At 35.5% G+C, this 24,594-nt stretch overlaps 1 protein-coding gene across 1 annotated transcript; it reads left to right on the top strand.

Annotated features, from left to right (window-relative positions):
• Nucleotides 1–4,974: 4,974 nt before the first annotated feature.
• On the top strand, nucleotides 4,975–22,424 carry LOC128865980 (uncharacterized). Its single transcript, XM_054106430.1, has 8 exons — nucleotides 4,975–5,236; nucleotides 15,531–15,607; nucleotides 15,680–15,839; nucleotides 15,896–15,929; nucleotides 17,371–17,567; nucleotides 17,632–18,626; nucleotides 18,695–18,877; nucleotides 21,199–22,424. Exons 2-8 carry the CDS (start codon nucleotides 15,533–15,535, stop codon nucleotides 21,331–21,333), a joined length of 1,779 nt encoding a protein of 592 aa, XP_053962405.1. The 5' UTR covers nucleotides 4,975–5,236; nucleotides 15,531–15,532; the 3' UTR covers nucleotides 21,334–22,424.
• Nucleotides 22,425–24,594: the final 2,170 nt, after the last annotated feature.

Here is a 24,594-nt window from a genome sequence, read left to right as displayed (position 1 = left end):
AAATCCTTGGTTCGAATCACAAGAAAAACAATTTTTTTTTATACAGTTATTTTATTTTATTTTATGATATGTTTATGAGGAGCTTTTTTTCATGGCAGAAATACACTCGGTGTTTTGCCATTGCCTGCTGAGGGGTGACCGCTATTAGAAAAATAGTTTTCCTTAATTTTGGTGTTTTCACCGAGATTCGAACTGACGTTCTCTCTGTGAATTCTGAATAGTAGTCACGCACCAACCCATTCGGCTACGGCGTTTGTTTAATTTTACTGATGCAAAAATGAGGAAAAATATATGAATAAAGTTTGCTTACTGTTTACACATTTTCCAAAGGTGACGGAGAACCAAAAAAAAAAGTCGATTTTCAAACAAATACGAGTGCATATGTGTAATTGTGTTAGAGTTTCGGTCACGCCCCAGCAAAACCTGCGTGCATATGTGTTTGTAACATTCAAAAAAATGTAATTGTGTTAGAGTTTCGGTCACGCAGGTTTTGCTGGGGACGCTCATAATAGCAACCGCGTGTGTATTTTTATATTCGTAAATATTTTCATTTTTAAATATTTACCGCAATTATGCCGAAAAATAATGCAGAAAAGTGTCGTGAATATCGACAGAAAAAAAAACAATAAATAGCATCACGGAATTCATTCACGAAAATTTAATAAAGTATACACCAGAAGTATCGCGGATACTTAGAAAAGATTACAATAAAGTTCCAATGATTTTAAGTGGCGATTTTAACGTAAATTTTGCATTGGACACAGCGGTTCCTTTAATTGACGTTCTCAATACAACATTCAATTTAAAAATGTGTAACAATCGCACTGAATCGACAACACGATCAAAAACAACCATTGACGCGGTATTTCAAAGACATGTTGACAACATCGAAACCAAAGCATTTGTATCATATTTTAGCTATCATAAGCCACTCGTATCATTTGTTGAAATTGAAAACATTGAGGATGAATAATAATAAAATGAAGAAAATAAAATATGAACTTTATAGCAATATTATAATGAACCTATAATTATCTTGCTCCTAATGCTGCTTTCGTCTTATTCTCTCTCAGTTTGTTTTACGGAAGGTTTCACTTCTATCGCGTCTAACCGTTAGACTGGTGTTTTTTTTTTTTAATAGAAACTAGTAAAGTTTGCAAAAGTGCGAGGACCGTGCTTTACGTGGGAATCGAACCCACAACCTCTGGGATGGCAGGCTAGTGCAATTACGCAAGACTACCGAGGCCGCCACATCTTAGACTTTCCAAACACTAAACACTACATTCTCCCGCTTTCATCGGAATTTAGGTATCTTTGGGTAATATTTAACTCCAAACTCCATTAGACGCTAAACATTACCAGTTGAGTGAACCCGAAAAATCACCGTCCATGCGTAAAACTTTATTTATCGTTACGCATTACTTTTTACGGCAAAGCAAACATGCGTCAAGTTGTAGGAAGCAGCTTAATTCAGCCAATCTGACCACAATCTAGAATTGCATCTCGGATTAGTAGAACTAGATTAGGAAAAGTAGAAGATAGCATAGATCCCCATCAATACGAGGAAATGTTTCTGTAGCTTGCTAACCGATTTCATCACATCTGTCTCTCACGCACTGTTCGATTTGCTACGAGGAAATACAAGAAGTGGCTATCGGCGAACTTGCCTTGTCATTGGTCTACTGAATTTTAGTCAGGTGAACAACTTTAAGTCAGTAATATGCACCATCGTGAATAGTCAAATTAAATCAAATGCCAAAATTTATTGGAACGATCTGTCTTCACAAATGTACTTGTGTACATACAGGTGAAGCGTGACCGGCGAAATTCAAACTTAGAGTTCCGTTATAAAAAAATGTAATTGCTGCTAAATAGGCGTATCCATTCCGCAGTACGTGTTGTGCAATTCGTTAGTTTTGTCAAAAAGCGTATGAAGCAGTGTTCCTATGTACACACCACTCCAACTCCAAAAATGTCACGTGTATCTGCAGCAAAATATTTGAAGAAGCCGACGACCGAAGCTAAACGTTAAGGATTACCGGGTCGAGACAAAATAAAAAATATAAACCTCTCCAAAGCACGATCACAAGTTCATTGATTTGCTTGTGACAAAGCCGAACTTATCGTTGGGTGAAGATGAAGCAGTTTTAAGAAAAAGTGTTGTTGATGTAGCCAAAGACACGATTAGAGGGCGTTTACGTGAAAAACCTAAAATTTCGGAGGATATTGAAAAAGCCGCTCCTCTCACTTTCACACATAGAAAAAAACTTACATGGGATAAGGCATATTTTGAACGGATGTGGGCAAACGTAATATTCACGGGTGAATCTTCCTTTGGTCGAATAGATGCAAACGTCGGTCCTGGTGTTCTGATGATAACTGGCAACATTAACTAACAGGAGTGACAGGCCTCGGCCAGATATAAATCCGGGTCGTTCCGGTAACGTAAAACCGACTGCCGTGGAAATAAGTTAAAGTTCATATTTGGGGCTGCTTCTCCGAGAAAGGATTTGGTCGTTTATTTATGTTTAGCGCCAATAAATAAAATTTACCAAAAAATATCTTAAATTCTGGTTTGTTGCTTAAGTCTTTTGTATTAAAAAAGGTACGGAAATGCACGTTCCAGGAATGGCAAAAAAGATCTTGAATAATTTTTATGAGGTTGATCCAAACAAAAATTTCATAATTTTTGGCACGGATTGTTTGAAACTTTTTTTTTTATTTTCTTGATAATTTTGTTTCATGTGATAAATATATTATATATACTCAAATCCTAACGTCCTTTGTAGTCCTTTAAAAAAAATCTTGACGTTATGGTGAAAAACTAAAAACACAAGTATCACGCACATACCGATTTTCTTATTTGCATGAAAAAAGTAAAATTTGTGTTATGTGACAAAATTATGAAAATATTAACAAATATAAAGATCAATAAGAGCAAGAGGCAGCAGTAGCAATAATAACAACGACAACACTAAAAAATAACGGCGGCCACCGGCAGCAGGAGCAACAATAATAACGACATTACTGTTAACGACATTACTGTTAACGATATTACTGTTAACAAACAAACAAACAATAATAACGACAAAACTCCAAGCAGTAGCATCACAAACAGGCAGCAACAGCAATAATAACGTTCCCCCGATAGTCGGTTCTACGTTACCGGAACGACCCGGATTTACTATATATCCGGCCAAGGACTGTCACTGCAGCAGCACCCCAAGGGACGCCTTATTGGATTTTGTCATTGTCCAAGCTGCTGCGCCATACGTAAGGATGGGCATGATGAGAGCCTTGTAGAGTGTTAGTTTTGTTCGTCGATTGCCTACTTAGTCCAAAGTAGCAGTTGCTGGCAAGAAAGATTCTCCGTTGGATTTAAAGGCTGACATTGTTGGCTATATTAATGATGGTTCCTAAATAAACAAAGTCTCTTACAACCTCGAAATCATATCTGCCAACAGTGACGTAGGTTTGATGGCAGGAGCTACTTCATTTTGTCCTCGTTCACCACCAGACCCATTCGCTTTGCTTTTTATCCAGTTTGGAAATGACAGAACTAACAGCGTGGTGATGTCAATATAATCTTTGAATTTGTTATTATTTATATAAATGTAAATAAGCCTCCAGAGTTTTGGAAACAAGTCATTCTTCAGACGTAAGTAAATTTTGTATTATTGGGATAAGAGGTCGTCAAATTGTTGAGCGCAGATCAGGAGCTACTCTTGAGAAACAAATTTTGTTCGTTGTATGGTGTGGTGTTGAAATGCGACAAAAGGGTGTGGGTCAGTTGGATTTTATTGAATCGACAATGGATAAATGCTACTTGAAAATTTTAAAAAGAGATTTGAAACGGAGTGCCGAACATGTTGGCTTATCAAGCACAAAACACACAGCCGAGGTCGTTAGGCTTCAGTTCAAAACACTCCAACAATTGGCCGACCTCAATTCTATTGAGAATCTGTGGGATCTGTTAGATAAAAGAATTCGATAGCATGTAACGACGAGTAATGTATTTTTTCGAAGTGTTCTATGGGCAGAATGAGCGAAGATTACCACTGAGGAAACAGAGTAAACTTAAATGCCAAATAGACTGAGTGAAACCCTAAAACAGGTTATTTTTATTATTTTCTTTTGCTTTTGTAACTCAAGATTGTATTGAAGAAATAAACAAATAAAATATTTATTATTATTATTTTTTATATATTTGTACAATAATCAATTATTTAGCAATAAAATATGCTGATAAATAATATCATATACAATATGATTTGAACTATAAATTTATATTGTGTTTTAATTAACTTAATATTTAAGTTGAACGCAGGCTTTATGGCCTATGTGTATGAATATTTCTATTAAACAATGAACTCTTGCTGATCTTACTTCCCATCCTTCTGTTAACAGACATAGTATCTTGGATGTACAAAAGTTTCTTTATATGGTGACCAGAGCTCAAATCGATGGGGTTGTCAGAAAGACTGTTTCTGTGTTAATAAAGAGCTTCACATTTTTTTTACATTACTGCACTAACAGTTTCTGAGTGGAAAGAACAAGAAGAGAAGTTTGAGTATATTCATTTTACTTTTTAATTTTTAGCCCAAGCTAACAGCTCCAGATCTCTAGTAGATGTGCTACATACTTACGTATACACGTACGTATACTCAGATGTGAGTTGTTGTTTGTTGAGCATATCGTTACAAATACAGTTCCAATAGCATTTTTGTATCATTGTACTCTATGTTTAGATTATAAGATAAGAGAACAGTTTGGGAGACGAATGGAAAAATGCATCTTTCAACGAGTGCTAATGCAGAGAGATGAGAGTAAAGATCTTGCCAGAATCTGCTCAAGTGTTATCCCATCTCCTCATTTGGAAGGTGGAACAGTTTTTTGGTAGCTCTTTTATCTTTTTGCTCAAACACTTTCAGGCTATTCAAGAGCAGTTCGCAAGCACAAGTACCAGTACACAATAGATTGTCGACGCGAATGCGTGTATTGCTCGCAACGAAACCGGTCGAACACTGCTATATACATACTCTCGCCATAGCCGCCGCCGCCGCCGCATACAAACACCAAATCAACATTGCCATCAGTGCCAAAAGGAAAGCAATACCAACGTACTATACCGATACATACAACGGAGCATTTTGTGCTATTAACACCAACAACTGAACTCAAACAATTGAAGAACGGTGAAGAGCAAAGCATTATTGGTGGCACGAAAAAATAGAAAGTATGTGAGATATTTGTGACATTTTGCAAAACCAAACTAACGATTTGAACAATCATACATATGCACCTCATTCAACATAAATAAGTATGCAGCAACATACATTTGTTGTCATACACAATCTTTATACACATAAGTATGTACTATATGTATGTGATTAGTGATACGTAGGTGTACGTATATATGATAGTAAGACAGGTTTAAAAGAAAATTTCTATTGTATACGTATGTATGTATTGCAATTGCCCAATTCGATCCTCCGTAATACATGCATATAAAGCTACTACCTACGTTTCTAGTCGCATACATGCAGATGTATACATACATGCATAAACACACACATCCATACATATGCCTAGGTGGTATTAGGAAGTGGGCGAGAGAAAAACAGTTGCAAGTAATTTTTGATGGCAATTAGCCAAACTTTCTTAGCAAATTTGAGCAAAACTGAGCAAAATTTTAAAAAGAAAAACAACACAAAAAGCGAATGATAATCGTCAAATTATTTAAAACGGTTGTGTTAAGAAAATGTGAATGTGGCGTCCAAAGAAAATAAAGAATAAATAAAATAAATATCGCCGACAGTGTCTTTACAGCCTCAAAACATGCCCAGTGGCAGTGAACTAATTTTAGATTAATTTTTTAATTTTTTTTTGTTTGTTTATGAACGAGCAATGTTTTTTCATACGTGTTAGATTGTACATATGTATGTACATATATACTATATATGCGTGTAGTCATGTTCATATGCACGTAAATACATATGTATATATTCCTATACTCATACAATCATAGAATTTACATTGCTCACTACCGCTCAATGAACATACGCGAAAATCATCAACGACAAGATAATAGAACCTAAGCAGAGAAGAATAAATAGAGAAAATTGATCAACAATGGCGTTAGCGCCGAAAAAAATAATACGATAGACGTTTGAGAAAATACTGCATACATAGGTGTATACGGATGTTCAAAGATAATTGAGTGCTTGGACCCACAAAAATGTACCTACGGACATCCCGTGACAAAACGGTAGCACATCAACATTTCGAACAATTTCCCACTTAACTGTGTTGCGCATTTTGTCTACATAAAGTAATGTCGTGCATTCGTTATTCATTATTCGTTAAACAGTTTGTGGAAGTTTTCTAATTTTTGAATATGAAGTTTGAAAGTTCTATTTGTATGGTTGTTGTTAGCTTCAGAACTATATTTATTCCTACTCACCAGTTAGGATTTCGATCCACTCACTCAACTATTAAAGAGAAGAAAGTATGCTCTTCCCCATTTCCCGATGTTGCTCAGGCCTATGATAAGGTATGGCATGCAAGACTACCCCATAAACAAAAGATATTGCTTCCAAATGAATTTTTAAACATTTTAACTTCATATCTAAACAATAGATACTTCAGAATCAAGCGTTATGGAACTTATTCAAGCCTTAAGCTAATAAATGTCGAGGTTTCACAAGGAAGTCTCCTTCGACTTATAGTCTATTTGCTTTTTACATCTGACCTTCCGGTCATTAAAAAAATCATAACGGCTACTTTCGCTGGCCATACGTGTATTTTAGCAATCGGTGATGATGAAACTCAGTAAACTCGAGGATATAAAATATTCAATTGTGCTAAACAAACAAATATTGAAAAAATGCAACCATTTCAAAACAAGTTTATAAAATGCGTAGTAAACGCACCATGGCATGTGAGAAACATTGACTTATGTACATCGAGATCTCAAGATTATGTCGGTATCAAAATTTGTCAAATTATATGCAGCAACTCACACCAAAAGGCTCGAAAAACATATCAACTCTGAGGCTCAGCGACTTGCCAACCCAGATGAGCAATGTCGGAGACTTAAACAGAAAAAACGTCGTGATTCTTGTTCCTTGTTCTTGAGCGAGTGGCCAACAGATATAAATTTTATTCATCTATATTTATTTATTTCCTATAAATACTTTAATTCGAAGAAAAATATTACTTGACTGTTGTAACTACATAGTTTCAGTAAGTAAAGTATTAAAAACATAAAATAAAAAATAAAAACAGAAACATTTAAATTAATATATCTATAAAAAACTATATAAATAAAAAATATATAAATACAAAATATATAAATACAAAAATATGAAATACAAAGAAATGAATAATAAAGAAAAAATTAAATAATAAAAAACAATTAAAATAAAAACATAAATATTTAAATAAAAAATATAAATAAAAAATATAAATAAAAAAATATATAAATAAAACATATATAAATAAAAAGTATATAAATACAAAAAAATATAAACACAAAAACATATTAATACAAAAAATAAATAAAAAAAAATAAATAAAAAGTAAAAATAAAAAAATTAACTATACTTGCATAAAGCAAAAAATAATATAATAATAAAAAAATAATAATAAAAAAAATAAAAAATAAAAAATAATAATAATAAAAAACAATTAAAATAAAAGTAAAAACATAAATATTTAAATAAAAAATATATTAGTAAAAAAAATATATATAAAAAGTATACAAAAACATTTTAATACAAAAAATAAATAATAAAAAAGTAAATAAATAAATAAAAAAAATATAAAAAAAAAATAAATCAAAAAATATAAAAAATAAAAAAATTAACTATACTTGTATAAAGCAAAAAAATGCACATTAAAAGAAAAATAGTTAAAACTTGTCGAAATGTTGATGTGCTATTATTTGCCTTGAGCTGCACAGTAGGTGTGTGTAAGGAATATAAAAAATCCCTGCTAAACTTAACTAATTAAAAACTTTTGAGTAATAATCAATGCAAAAGATAATAAACTGAAACAGTTGCTTTTCAAAAGCTTCCGAAAGCATCAGTAATTCATAATAAACAAATACAAACGGCTAATTTCTGAGAAAATGACATGATCAGCAAAGAATTCGCAGCGAGGATACTTGTCCTTGGCGCTTTCCACAAAAAATCTTCGCAGCCGGTTTCTTCATAGTCGTTCGTTCACCCACTCACTCTCAATGTTGGAATGCGAAATGCCAATAAAGTTAAAAAAAGTGTGTCTACAGTCTGAATCGAAATTTAGTCCCAACACTTGAAAACAGCAAACGCTAGCAAGAGACGATTTTAAAAAGATCAAAATGGATGAGTAGGAATATACACATATAAATACGTATGTATAGGTACATGTGTATGAACATATGTAAGTAAGTACATATTTAAAAAGTGTGCAATTTCTAGGATATATACATATATATATATATACATATATGTATGTATCTATGTATATATAAATACTTGTGAATTAAGTTGCTATTGCATCCAGTATGCGATGATGAAAACTGTTTTAGAGAATACAATGCGGTATTTTTTTCTTCTACAAGTCAACAAGAGTAATTTTTCAGTCATCATTAAGACGCCTCACTGTCGCTCTTTTCTTAAAAAGCTCGTTAACTGATCATTCAGAAAAAATCTATTCACATCATAAACTCGAGGTGATCTGTCAAGGTTGAAAGCGCTTTGTTATTTATTAAAATCATACATTATTATTCAGATTTTGAGTGAAATTACTCCCTTCAGTTTACACTTCACGAGGTGGGGAAAAGCGCACGCAATTTTCCTGTGTCCACACACCTTCTTGAAGAGGTGCACATATGTGCGTCCGAGCAGTTTTCAGTTGTGTTGATTTTTCGACATCACCTTCGGGCATTCCGTTTTTTTTGTTTTTTTGTTTTTGTTTTTTTGTTTTACGCGTTTCTTTCGGCATAAACGAGACTATATGAGATCATACTATTTGAATTTATGCAAACACACACATACATTTAAAATCATTTGCTCCGAGAATACTCAATGCTGTTGTCTGACTGGTCGGGTTCGAGAATCAAGCTTTTTAATTTCAAGTAAATCGAAGTATGTATGTATGTATGTGCATGGAAATAATTTATAGAGCAAGCGAATACTTGTTTGTACATGGATTCGACATATGGATTTTGATATTTGCGTAGATTTGTATATGCGACTGTGCAAATGCGTGTGAATGTTTACCTTGATATAGACAAGTGTACATTTACACACACATACGAATATATAGTATGTAAATATGCATATAGGTACATATATGTGCGCACATGTTTACTCTTTGATCGTAAATATTATTTGTGTGGCTTCTGACCTTTAAATACATTTTACTCTTTTAACTTTCTCCTCCTACGTATGCTACACCCATTTACCGCGTAATTCGTCAAAATGACGAACCAATACTAAAAACATTGAAATCATTTTCATTCATTACTGAGTATAAACGTATATTTAAAAAATATTCACTGCAGTGGCATTGATAGCATATGTACGTATGTATATATGTACAATAAATATACGGAAATTATGTGTATGTGTGAAAAAGATTTGTTCATTGTAATTTCAATTAAAAAAGTTAAAACACGTAATGACATTTTGATGCTTGTGCACTCAGTCATGCATAAATATGTACATATGTACTTATATATCTACATATTTATATGAATTAGAACATATTTATATACATATGTACATATATTTTAGTTTAGACTTCCACTTATGGCTATTTGTTTGTTTGTTCGACGCTATATCTGTTGTAGCTTAAAGAAGTGATTACGTCCATATGGCTAAAATGTTCTTTAATAATTTGTGATTTCAACAAATCACATACATATAAACTTATGTGTAGGTAGATATGAATTTTTAAAACATATACATACATATGATCATTTAATATGTTACAAGTGGATTGTTTTACAAAGTTTTTCATTTGAAACATGCGCATATGTATGTATTGTATAACATGATTTTATGAATATTATATTCACATAGAGGCCCACTTTGTTTACACAGATGTCGTTTTTGGCACCTTTGAAATTTTTGGCGTTTTTTAATATTTAGTTATACTTATGGGTCGGTTGGCAAGAAATTTATTTCGGCATATTTGACGATGTTATGATTTTTCACTATTGACATGGAATAGCTCTCGCATGTGGCTTAATTTTGAAACGAATTGCGCGTAAATTTATTCAGTGTCTGAAATGAAAAACAAGAAAACATCTGATGCTAAAAAATATATCTGAAGTTTGCCTAACAGAACTGGTGATCAAATCCATAAATTAGTCGCATTATTTTGCAAGGGAGTGAGAGATGTCACAGGATAAACGAAAGTTAAGCGAACACTTGGAAATACTTGAAAATCATTTGGATTTATTAACCTTCGAAAGACACACTTGGGCGTGAGTCACCTCACAAAATATTTGAAGGGCTATAGTTTGTTTATTTCTAACATCTGGAAATATACCGTATATAGCTGTATTTAGCAACGTCGGTTTTGTTCTTCGAACTCATGCTGTAGGTCCTCAGTAATTGGTGCGCACCGAATTTACCGCAGTGTGTAGTTCGCGTATTTTTTTTTTTACATAATAAAGTCTACAGCATATATTGACAAGTCCAGGACACTATAATCGTCATCAAAATTAATTATGTCATAATCAAATAAGTGACAAGTTTTGACTATTTTAATTTATTTATTTTTTAATTTTAACTAATTTTATACAAAAAATATAGTTCATACTACGACATGTAACTAGCTAACTAACTAACTAATAATTCACTAAGTATTTTTTATTTGCTATTGTCTCGTGTTCTTACCACTTTATTTTTAGTTTATTAGTTTCTTAAATTCCAAGATAGTTATCCGATTTCGCAAAGCCTATTTCTGATAAAAATTTTCGTTATGTGAATAAAATCCAAGCATGTTATTATATTGTCTGATACCTTTGTATGAATTAAATGAAGTAATTCATTTTATCTAAATACTTAACAAAAAAAGTGAGAATAAAAACTTTGTCTCTGATTGTGGAAAAAAGTTTATGAATTGGGGTGAAATTTAGCCCAGTGTGTCGCTTACGTAATATAAAAAAATAGATGTGTCTACCGAAGGCTAAGAAATTCAATCTTTGAAAGCGGCCCACTCAAACACCTTACAATATGGAATGCACATACATATGTACATACATATGCACCTGCATATATTTAGCAATCGAAATTTTATGAAATCCTGATGCTCATCTGCACACCTGTGCACACTTGTTCATATAACGTTTGTGTGTAAGAGCATAAAGGAATCGAGATAGATGGGGGCATATGTATGTATATGTACACATATATGAAAACGTTCAGAAATATGAGGAGTCGATTTAGTCATTCCCTTCCGTCCATCCTTCAGGTAGGTTAGTACTGAAAATAGTCGAAATCGGTTAATAACTTCGCCCAACCCCCATATAACGGTAATTCACTCCCATTGGGTAAATGCGTGTATCTAAATAACGCCTTAATAAAATTCGCTCAAATCTGGTCCATGCATTACTCCTTATCTTTTCATACAACCGTTACGCGAACAAAATTATAATATCAGGTCAGTCCATACGTTCGTGCGTATTTTACCCATAATTTCACTTTTGTACGATTTGTGCATACAAAAAATTATTCGCGGAATATAACGGAACTATTTATATTTTCTTTGATATATTGTGCATTCAACAAGTGATTTTAATCGCGGATAGAAGCACGTGTTGTTAACAAATAAAATGGAATCTTCGAATGCGTATAAGAGGCATATTTTGTATTTTTTTTATAAAAGTGGTATAAATGCAACAACTGCTGCTGCAGAAATAAACACTGTTCACGGAGAAGATACCGTGAGTGTAAGGACTGCGCAAAAGTGGTTTTCGAAATTCCGAAGTGGTAACTGCGTCGTGGAGGATGCCCCGCGCGCTGGTCGTCCTGAAGTCCTTAACTCCGACGCCTTACTCGAACTCGTGGAAGCTGAGCCAAATTTGACAGTCGATATGATAGCTCAGAGGTTAAATTCATCGCATAGAATAGTTCACAGGTACCTGGTTCAGTTGGGAAAGGTTTCAAAGCTGGGAAAATGGGTTCCGCATAGACTCTCTGTCACCAACCTTCAGCAGAGAGTGAATGTGTGTTCTCAGCTGCTGCAACGGCTTGAAAATGAAAGTTTTTTGAACCATATCGTTATTGGTAATGAAAAATGGGTCCTTTACAATAATCCTGTTCGCAAACGCCAATGGTTAGATAAAGATGAAACACCATAACCGACCCCTAGAGATAGTCTTCACCCCAAAAATATTCTCCTGTCTATTTGGTGGGATATGGCCGGTATTGTTTATTATGAACTTCTGGACCCAAACCAGACGATAACTGCTGATTATTGTATTATTCCCATCAGCTATCAAACCTGAATGAGGCACTTAACAAAAATCGGCCGTCTTTAGTGACTAGACGCAAAGTTTTGTTTCACCATGACAACGCAAGACCTTATACCGCAAGGCAAACATTAGACAAGCTGAACGAGCTCGGATGGGAGCTAATGCCGCATCCACCATACTCTCCGGATATTGCACCTTGTGATTATCACCTTTTCCGTGGACTTCAATACCATATGAGTAACAAGAACTACTCCTCAAAAGAAGCTATAAAAAGGGATATCGAAGCGTATTTTGGCTCCAAGGACAAACAATTTTTTGAGCAGGGAATTAAAAATTTGCCTAAACGTTGGGAAGACATTGTAAATAATGAACGGAAATATATTACTGATTAATAAATACTTTACACATCTCAATATCTGTTACATTACAACTTCTAGCCTAGTAATTTTATTAAAGGCTGAAAAACGAATTTTTTACTTCAGCTGGTCTAAAAGATTACAATAATTTTCAAAATTTATTGCTTCACCAGTTTGCAAGTAATCCACAAACAAATTTCCTTGCGCATTCCAAAAAACCGATTCTAGTACCTTCTTGGTCGATTTCTGGACACGAACTCGTTTCGGAGCCGAATAACCAGGTTCACAGCACTCTTTAGCCTTTTGTTTTGATTTAGGACCATGGAGACACACCCAAGTCTCATACATTGTGATGAATCGACGCCCAAAATCTTCTTATCCTTTCGGAAAAGTTCTAAATGTTGCTGAGAAAGTAGCATTCGAATGTGTGTTTGTTCCATTGTTAGCGAATGCGGCGCCCATTGTGCACACAGTTTTCGGAAACCCACTACTTTAGTCAGGCAAAATACTGCTTATACGGCCTAATGAGATGCCTAGCGCTTCTACTAAATCTCTTTCGCTCGACCATTTTGCAATACGACATCCTGTAATTTTTCTACGATTTCTGGTGTTGTTGCTCTTTGCAAATATGTAATATATTTACTGGTGCCTTCTGGCGCACGTTTTTAATTAAAAATGTCATTTAAATCACCACGATACACTTTTTTATTACTTTACGTGAATGTCAAAAAGTAAACCACGTAATCGTTTATTCGTTAGCTCTATTTTATTAAGTGTAACCGCTGGGAATGTGTTAAATAAAAATTGTTTTTATAATTTTTTCTTACAATTTTGTTCTTCAATTCACGTAAGCGAACAAAAATTGCGAGCATCTGCTTCTGAGAGGTTTCACTGAATACATGTATGTATGTACATATATATGTAGTTGCAAAACATTTCTCAGAGTTAAATAAATGCTAAGGCTACCTACTACTAAACTAATTCGAGACGCCCACTCAAAATCTTCTTTTGATTCATGTGGATTTCTTTGAAATGTGAATTACAGAATTATAAAAAATGACGTAGAGACTAAATTTACTTATTGCAAAATACAAATGTTGTCATGAGCACAAGCATAAAAGGTGTGTACATACATACGTACGTATGTGCATATGTGTGTGTGTCAAGTATAAATAGCTATCAAGCGAACTGTATACGCGAATGCATAGAACTTTTGCCATTGACTTTGATTTAATATTATCTGTATGAGGCATATCAATTAATTTTCTGGAAATATTTGGTTATCCGTAAGATATGATGGATGTCTCTAATAATTTGTTAGTTGCCTGGACAAGCTCCATGATTATTGTAATGCATTGCGCACTCGCAACCTAGTAAATTTGTGCATGACTGCCTATCATTCGCTTGTCAGAGTTTGAAAACGGCCTGTGAGAATGGAACATCAAATGAAATAATTCGGGACGACATAAAATTGTGGTCTCAATCGGGGAGGTTTCTTCTATTTCCCCTTCTCTGGCGTACCTCAGGGAAGTGCCTTAGGGCCTTTACTCTTTGTCCTTTTTATTAATGATATTGACAGCTTTTTTTCGTTTTCTAGATACTTACTTTATGCGGACGACCTAAAGCTTATCTCTCCGTTTACGTAGAATCTACTGTCGTGGGAACGTCTGTTTACGAGATGTTGTAGCGAAATCAAAGACCTTGGTGTAACTTGACACTGTAGCATTTTAAACTCCTACTTATGTATGCATGTGAAGGCACCCCGCACGACACTAACCACCTTTTCACATGCCCCATAAAACCCACTCATCTAACACCCCTCTCCCTCTGGACCCAACCTGTCGAAACAGCAAATTTCCTGGGCCTACCGTTAGATGAGCTGGACGAAGACGACCAGTGATTACACTACACTGACAGGGCAAAGTTACTTCGGCTTTAGTTACTTGGGCTTTGTTCGTTGAAATAGTTCATATCTCACAGATCCATATACTCTGAAATTATTCTATACATTTTTGTTCGTCCCTTGCTTGTATTCATCTGGAGACCTCATCACAAATTTGCTATTGATAAAATTGAACGTATGCAAAAGGCTTTCCTTAAATATGCCCATCCCTCCGTACAATTCTCGTCTCCTTTTGATCAATCTTAAGTTCACGACTATTATTTCCTTGTTTTTTTTTGCGAGGCTAAGTGGTGTAGTCGATTGCCCCGCATTACTGCTAGCTTTTCAATTTCTTATTCCTGCGAGAATACTTCGTTTCAAGTTTCGTTTTTGCGTCAAGACCCTCAGTATGAATAACTCAAGAAATATGCCCGCCCCATTCGTGCGTTCACTTCGGGATTTCGAATTCTATTTTGCTTGATTTTTCTTTGCCAGAGGATGTGTTTTTTAAATTCAATTTTATTTTGGTGCTTTCTGTACTCAGTACTAAGTTATCGTTTTAGTCAGTAAGAAACTTTGTAGTTTATTGACTTTTTTGAAATAAATATTAACATAAATAAATAAACACTAAGTTTGTAGCTTTGCCATCTTTGTAACTCGGTACTGATTTATTTCTATGCGAATTTATTATTATAAAATTTAAAAAATTGCTATTGAGAATTTTCTCCGAGAAAAACTCCACAGAACTCTTAACATAATTAAATCTCCATTGCCATCATTTTAAATAACTTCAATAAAAATACTTTATTATATTTTTTAGGGATGCAGTACTCAACGAGCTCGGAAAACTACTCATCAACAGTGAGAGGCGATTCGCCCTCAAAGTGGGGTAACAAGGTATATATTCTTATAAGTAACCACGTCAGCTTTATTTACCATTGATATTTCTAAAATTCGTATCCCTAAAAGGAAGATAAAGGTTACGTGTATAAGAAGTCATCCTATCAATATTCCAATTCAGGCAATAATAACATAACCAGCATGAATAAGTCACTGGATACAAATATTGATCAGTTGGATGCTTTGTTGGAAGATTTGAAAAATGAACGAGAAATCACAAAAGATAAAGGTCAGTTACAGGAAGTTATCACAGCGCTCGTAATCTTATAGAACTTTTTCTTTTAGATATTTTATCAACTTCTGCGAATTATAAGACAATGTAAGTATAAAACACAACACCTAGCTCCAGTATTTTTCACACATAAGAAAAACCATATGTCCGTGGAACTAAAGGGTTGCAAATCTACGTTTCTTGCTTTTACCATCACTTAGGTTTTTTTAAAGATTTCAAAGTTTAAAAAAAATATTTCGAATTTTGTCTGCATTATTTTTTCACTATTTTTCCCTAACTGAAACTTTGCGGTCCTTTCAAAAAAGCTTGACGTGATACCAAACAATGTTTCGGACAGGGTGACTATCTATTGTGTTACTTCTTTATAGATCGTGCGAACCACAGAACTTAATCGTACAGACAGATTTTTATAAAAACGTTGTTGGCGTATGCCGATGATATTGACATCATCGACCTTAACAACCGCGCTATTAGTTCTACCTTTTCCAATCTGGATAAAGAAATAAAGTAAATGGGTTTGGTGCTGAACGAGGACCATACGAAGCAACCACGCCACTGTTGACAGTTATGATTTTAAGGTTGTAAGAGACTTCATTTACTTCAACACCAGTATTCACACCTATAAAATGCCAACAAGTGCTACTTTGGATTAAGCAGGCAATTGAGTAGAAAAATTCTCTCTCTACAAACAAAACTAACACTCTACAAGGCTCTCATCAAGCCCGTCGTTACGTATGGCGTAGAAGCTTGGACGATGACAATATCCGATGAGGCGTTCCTTGGGGTGTTTGAGAGAAAGATTTTACGGAAGATTTTTGAGCCTTTACATGTTGGTTACGGCGAGTATCGCAGGCGATGGATCAATGAGCTGTATGAGCCTTACGACGACATAGACATAGCGCAGCGAATAAAGATGCAGCGGCTTCTTTGGCTGGGTCATGTCGTCCGAGTGGATACAAATGATCCGGCTCTGAAAGTAATCGATGCGGTACCAGCCGGTGGTAGTAGAGGAAGAGATCAGGGGAAAGATCTGGGGAAGAAGCTTCACTTGGTGTGTCCAACTAGCTCCAGTTAGCACGAGCAAGAAATTACTGATGTGCTTTGTTAAACTCGGCAAAAATCGCGTAAGTGGTGATTGCACCAGTCAAGAAGGCGAAGAATGTGGTGAAATATTGAAGATTTACTACGATTGAGTATCGCGCTCGTATTGCTTTTCTCATATGTGAGAAAAAAAGCCGTTATTCTGTAAAATGACACAAACTCAATTCCCTCAATATTTGCAAAACTGGTCCGGAAGGCATCAACAATGATAAAAATGTCTCATTATGTCTGAGGAATCAACTTCAACTCCTTTAAATACATATTGAGACAAACAATTTCAAGGTCGGCAAAGCACTCCGGAGACGTACGGTGTCCACTTGTACTGTTTTCCATATTCTATTTTGTGAAATCGGAATCTTTTCTCGAATTTTAATTCTAATCAGCCTAGGTTTCAATGTGTTTGAACGTCTTTACCTTTTTATTTTAGGGAACGGGAACGCACTGAACCGATTGGTACCGTTACAAAAACCACACGTGTCGTAAAATCGTCTCAGCGGTCAGTGCCACATGCGGTGAAGGATGAAATTGATAGCTTCTCGACATCGGAGTATAACACACTAAGATCGAATGGTTATCCCAATATCCAGCAAGACTATCAATCGAATGAGAAGCTCTATGGATCTAGTAAGTGCAGCCATTTTAAGAATTTCTTATAAGGTGAAATAATTGAATGCACATATTTTTAAAGGCAACATCTATGAGTCTAGAAACAAAGTGTACGAAAGCAATCGTGTTATTGATAGTACTGAACTGATTCCTTCTACGTCAACCACAACAACAACAACCCAATTAGAGAAAGATCTTCAAAATCTGCCATTGACGGAGGATATTTTACCGGTACCCGGCACGAAGGTTACCACCACAGTGCGTACCTACACATACGAAGTACCTGCCACAGGTACACTTAGTCGCACTCCGTTAACTTCAAGTACGCGCTATAATACAATTCAACGTAACGAAATGAATAGTTCCACGCTTCAATCTAGTCCTCATACAACCCACATAACTCCAGTGGTGCCTCCAACTGTTATTTATAACACGGAAAGCTATTCCTTAAATAATAGGTCCAATGATCGGCCCATTACTTCCAATCAAATTTATGAAGTACGCGAGCATCGTGAAACTAACACTTTGCAAAACAACTTGCCACAACAACAACCACGCAGCCCTCCAACAAGTGGCTCCAACAAAACTATTATTTACAAAGTCAACAAAACTGAAAATATTCATACGGGTCCAGAATACAATCATCCTGATTATCCCATACAACAATATTTGCCACAAAATGGACCGTATGGTCCTCCGCAGGATAGCTATGAACCCGGACCATCAGCAACAAGATATATTTATAAAGAGTCATCCAATACCGTGAATACTATTCACGGTACGCCTGGTGGCCCCCCAAATTCTCACCCAGGATATTTACCACCAGCACATCCTCCACACAAACCAGCGTCACCCAGTGACAATGGCTATCCTCCACATGGACCTACAAGTACTTCCCACGTCACCTATAAGTACTCATCTTCATCTAAAACAAATAGACATCAGGGGCCAAGCAGCCCATATGGTTCACCACCAACAGCCAGTCAACCAGCACCATTCCCTGTTGACGGAGTCGAGTATCCAGTAAATTCCAGTCCCCCACAAAAAGTCGATGACCTTATGCAGTCTTTTGGACAAGTAAGTTGAAAATTAAAAAAATTAAAGTGGATAATAATATTTAATAACTTAATTCCGATTTTTATCAGGTTGATTCAGTGGATAGAACTGACCTTTCTACGCCACGAAAAAGAGAGATTGAAACTGCTGTGGCAACTCCCAATCAGTATATCCCTACAGTAAATAAGGCAGGCAAAGAGGTGTATTATCCACCGGGGCACGAGATGATGATAACAAAACGCGAAGAAATGGCAGCAGGATCAGCGGCTGGGGTAGGTTAATCAATGCATGTAAATGGATCCGAAAGCTAAAAATGCTCGCACTAATCTTTCTCGAACAGGCTTTTCACGAATTAATAACATAAAATTTATCTTAAGTAAAATGAAAAGTAACTATGTTGTTGTTGCTCTAACAGCATAAATATTCCCCATGCATACACGGGGAATGCTGCTGAAGTAACAGTCCTTGGCCGGGTATAAGTACGGGTCGCTCCAGTTATAGCCTAGACAGACAGGGGCGTTAATAGGACTTAACTACTTAATCAACTCAGGAATGAAGTGCAACTAATGCAGATTGGCAACTAGATTCAATTCTCACAATTTAAGCGGATTAGGAAAATGTTCGTTGGCAACATTGCCGAAAAATGACAGTTGTGAATGAAAAATAACGAAACTTTTAAGGAGAGAAGAAGAAATCCAGCATTTCTAGTCAATGCTAGTTGGCACTGACACGTTCAAAATGATAAATGATAAAATTTAACAATTTATTTCCATTTTTTGTAACAATTAAAATTTTCGCGCAGCTATTTTGACGACACAGATAAACTAAAATCAGCTGGACAACGTTCATTTTTTGTATAGGGTGAAAATGTTGCCTGGTCAGAGTGCAACGTATTGAGAAAAGATCACAAACATGACGAAGGGCAGAATAAAATCAGTGCCATTCAAAATTAGATTTTTTCAAGAATGCCTTTTTTTAAAATCATTTTTACAGAAGTAAAAAATCCTCACTCAAAATATAAGATCAATAAAACTTCAGCAAGAATTTTCAAGAAGGTCTTCTTTTTTATGGCATCATTTTACAGAAACTGTTTTTCCCCCTCTCCTGAGCATTTGCAATTTTTCGAGTTGTAACACTTTTGTATTTAGTATATACTTATATATGTATATACAGGGTTTGATTGAAAAGTAATGAGCCTTATTTTTTTGAAGCAGTTTTATTAAACCTTTTGGCTTATACAACTAATATTCTTCAAAATATAACCCTTGAGCGCCAATACACCGCTGGTAGCGGTCCTTCCACTGCAGGCGCGGGAATAAGAAGAAGTCGGGAGGGGACAGGTCTGGCCTGTAGGGAGGATGGGGAAGCACCGGAACCCCCATCTTGGCCAATGCAGAGGTGCAGAGGAAGGCGGGGTGCGCCGGCGCATTGTCGTGATGAAGGGTCCAATTGTTGACGAGGTCGGGCCGAACCCGGGCGGCGGGGTTTTTCAGCCAAAGGAGCACTTCTTTGTAAAATGCCTCGTTTACAGTGCTTCCTGGAGGTAAAAAACTCCTTGTGGACGATGCCCCGAGAATCGAAAAAGATGATCAGCTGCATTTTCGCCACTGCAAAATCCTAACACACTTTTAAAACAGCTTTCACGCGCGGAGCGATGTTGACTCCACCGCTGTTGCCAGCGAACTGGGACCGGTTTCTAGTGGAAGGGGAAGGTCCAACGATCATTTTCCTCACCAGCCGATTCGGTTGATCGCTTGGCAGGCGCTCCGCGCGGGAAGGCTCATTACTTTTCAATCAAACCCTGTATAATTGGCGCGTACACCCTTTTTGGGTGTTTAGCCGAGCTCCTCCTCCTATTTGGGGTGTGCGTCTTGATGTTGTTCCACTAATGGAGGGACCTACAGTTTCAAGCTGACTCCGAACGACAGATATTTTTATGAGGAGCTTTTTCATGGCAGAAATTCACTCGGAGGCTTGCCATTGCCTGCCGAGGGGCGACCGCTATTAGAAAAATGTTTTCTTAATTTTTGGTGTTTCACGGAGATTCGAACCTACGTTCTCTCTGTGAATTCCGAATGGTAGTCACGCACCACGGCCGCCGTATTTAGTATACGATATATATTATTTATGTAATATATGTATAGACCTGTATTCAAATTAATCGCAGCACGACAAAGTTTTTGTAAGTGCAAGTTCAAAATGTCTCAAAAATCGCGTTGATTTTATAATTTTTTTTTGTTTGCCGTCGGGCTTGTGGATTTTCTCCACATACTATATATATATAAGTATGCATATACTCGTACACCTGTGCAAAAATATTTCAAGCATTTCCCATATGGAAGAAAATGAACATCGCCAACAAAATATTATCAAAAATCAACGAGAACTTCGAACCACTTTAAATTGACTGAATTTTACAACAAAATTGAATGGGCTACAAAACTGCATACACAGAATTTTTCTAAAACGTCTCCTAAAGGTGTGGAATTTTTATAAAAATTTGTTGAACTTTTTTAAATTTTAACTTAATTTAAACAAAAGTAATAATAATAACTTATAAAATTTACATTGGCAATTACATTTTTTTTTTCAGGGACGTTGGGCCAAAGGATCTGGGATGTATGAGTACGAGTCTGGCTCCAGGTCTAAATCTAAAAGTAAACAAGGAGGTGCCGTGGTTCCAATTTGTCTACCACTTTGCTGTGCTATGCCTTGTTCCATAATGTAAACCGAAATGCAAATAATAATTTATTGAAATTAATTCTCGAATGTACATAAATGTAGACTTAACACTAATATTTAATAATATTCTATATTATAACGCAACCAAATCGAATAGTTGCTAAATGTTTGAAACACACTTTGGAAAAGCCGTGTAAAATTATTTGTATATAACTTATTTGTCTGCTTGTTTACTGAAATACACATATATATACAGATACATTTTTATGCATGTATGTATATATGTTATATTTGTACACAAGCATATATTTTAAATTTGTACATATATGGCAAAACATATCAAATATGACTGCCTCTGGTCATCGTTTAATAAGAATGCGATATTTCAGCTGAACTACTTGTTTTCTAATAAAATGTATGTAAAAAAACTCACTCCAAGAAAATCGAAAAAATATGCATTCGTGAAAATACTCAATTGCCTATTAACTTTTTTTAATATTTTTGTTTAAGGCCATTTCAAGGACAAAATAATCGATTCTATAGAGATTAAACCGAATATTAAAATGTCGTATAATAAATTGTAAGCGTAAATTACTTACAAGTAAGCACACGTACATACATACCTACACGCACCCATATATGGTCATATATGAGACCACATCTGAATATTTCCTTTTTTTTACTTTTTACGTCGAAAATCAGTAGCAAAAACAATAAATTTGGAAGAACTCACATTTCTGCTGCTGAGAGGTTATAAACGAACTTTGTGAAAGTATTCTTTTTAAAATAATACAAAATTAAACTACTACGAATATACAGAAAACAAACAAATCAAATGTTACAACCCCCACACCTACCTAAAATTAAATTATTTTACCAACTAAGGCGAAATATTGCGTCTACAAATTAACTTGAAGGTACGCAGTTGATGTCAAAAAGGTGTGTGTTTTTTTTCATGATTTGCATGAAAAATACATACTTATGTGTGTATTTGTATTTGTATGTATTTATAAAACTACTTGCGCTTTAGTATTAACCTAAATATTAATAGTTTTTAACCGAATGCGAATCAAAGTAAATTTATATGTATTCTTATTAACACAGTGAAAATGAATAATAAAAAACACTCTAACGGTACCCTTTTGTTTCATTATCAATAGTTTCATAAGGTAGATAGGTAGGTTAGATGGCAAGAGTACCCCAGGTACACTACAAGTTGCACTTACGCGCCGTTTTGATACCATAATGTGGAAAACTACCTGCGAAAAAAATTTAGGAAAGAGAAAATCGTCTACAGCCATCCAGTGCTGTTGATGTAGTGGAGGAGAGAAAAGGGATCTAGGCAGGAGAATTTCTTCCAGCCATCCCCAAAGGGCACGCTATGAATCTCAAGCGCCTAGCCGCCAATTCGAAGCTTCTCCGCATGAGTACCGATCCCCTAATGACCAATGAACACCGCAATGAGTTTGGAAATTGAATGGCGGGGAATTCCCATCACCTTAAGCGTTCTGTTTATATCATATTGAGGCCACAGCGTTTTCGATATAGTACACGATGAGACAGACCTCCATTTGTCTTGCGCTTTTTTAGAAAGAAATTATGTAGTTTCCCTTTAACAATAATAGTTTCATAAATTAATATATAAAATGGGTTATTGGGCATTTTAATTAATTACTTTAGTATTGGCAGTTTAAAAACGTGAAAGCAATTATAAAGGGTGATAAATTTAGGGGTACCGGACTTTAAATTGAAATAAAACAAAGAAAATTCAAATTGATTGGGCAAACTTTATTATTTTTGTGTAGAACCATTCAAGACATTTATTTTTTAAAGATAATCCCTTTCAAATGTTGGCCGCAAGGAAACACCAATTTTGAATCACTCGCGACGTGAATAACTTTAGTAATGTTGTCTTCCAATGACTCAATCAAAGCTGGTTTATCAGCAAAGCATTTAGACTTTATAAACATTCCCTAAATAAAAGTCCAAAGGTGTAATATCCGATGATCTTGGTGGCCAAGCATTCAATCCACTGGTCCGAGACGAGAGATAAATTGCTAACCGAAAGCGGTAAGGTTGCGTTTGGGTTAAAAATGCCTTCACACCATATAGTAAAAAAACAACCCTCCTCCTCTCTTGGATTTTTCCCTCCACAACTGCTTCCGCATTGCTTCGAGGTAGAGGGCCAAGACGGCGTCCTAAGAAGGGCGCTTACTTACTCGCCTGTTTTGAGAAACCCATGCTCAATGCTCTTCAGCATAACTTTCCATTTCACACTTCTTTTTTCGGATAATATCCTCCACGAAATCTGCGACAGCATTCCATTTTTCTTCGTCTATCATCATTTTCTCGATTATTTCTTCAGGTGTAAATACACCAATAGCTCGTTGGAGACCTGTTCTCTCTACGTTCTACCTCTCGCATTTAAAAAAGGTAAACTTCGCATCATCATACTCTCCATATATCCAGTTTGGAAGGCTCACTTTTCCCATTCGCCACAAATACTTGCGAAAGGACCCATGTCCGGACATAAACTGTGTGAGGTAATAGTTAACCTCACCGTGCTTTCTTTCTACCTACTTTTTTAAATCGGGTATTAGTCTCGCTGTCCATCTACCGTACCGTTCAGAGTTCCATCTTGCGTGCCAAAGTGTGAGCGTTTGAACTCTTTTGAACTTTGGAGAAGCATGAAAGGAAACGACGACGCAGTAAATCCATTGTTTTACGGTCTGTACAGCAAGTAGCGCCGCCTTGTTGGAAGTATTTATACTCTGTAGCCGTTGTTGTCTGGTGGCTCTATGTTTATATTTTATAGTGATGTAAATCCGCATCAACTGTTTTTAGGCACTTTAGACACCACCGGATTTTGAATTTAAGATGTTTTCCGTTTTTATTTGTGCCTTCACTTAATTAACAATTTTTTTTGTCAAAGAAAAATATTGCGAAAAATAAGCGGCCGTCTGTACCTGCCTTCCGTAGTCTCACAAGGAAATGGAAGTCGTTATCTGCTATTTTACACTCAGAAACCTTTTCCGGATTTTTGCTCTATATGATTGCTTTTCGAAGAGCTGGGGTGCAATTTTTCTCTTTTGACATTACTGCATCATTTCAACTAAAGTAAAGTGCTGTACAAATACTCCAGAAACTTTATTTTTTACTTACTTACCAGTTATAATATAAAACAGACAACAATTCGCAGAATTTTGGACGAATGCCGAATCGTTCTTAAATAAATATATTACTCACAAAAATGTTAGTGCTCCTACTAAGACCCAAAAAATTAATGCGGACCCTTTAAGAGAAATAA

This window comes from Anastrepha ludens, chromosome 6 (genome assembly GCF_028408465.1).
Source record: "Anastrepha ludens isolate Willacy chromosome 6, idAnaLude1.1, whole genome shotgun sequence".
NCBI lineage: Eukaryota > Metazoa > Arthropoda > Insecta > Diptera > Tephritidae > Anastrepha > Anastrepha ludens.
The sequence above is the reverse complement of the archived record's forward strand: the minus strand, read 5'-3'. Positions and strand labels throughout refer to the sequence as shown.

What these genes read in the sequence shown, in the direction of transcription:
- LOC128865980 (XM_054106430.1), top strand. Translation starts at nt 15,533, where the DNA reads ATGCAGTACTCAACGAGCTCGGAAAACTACTCATCAACAGTGAGAGGC. An exon ending in CCTCAAAGTGGGGTAACAAG is followed by an intron (nt 15,608 to 15,679) that starts GTATATATTCTT and finishes TATCCCTAAAAG; the next exon opens with GAAGATAAAGGTTACGTGTA. An exon ending in TGAGAAGCTCTATGGATCTA is followed by an intron (nt 17,568 to 17,631) that starts GTAAGTGCAGCC and finishes ATATTTTTAAAG; the next exon opens with GCAACATCTATGAGTCTAGA.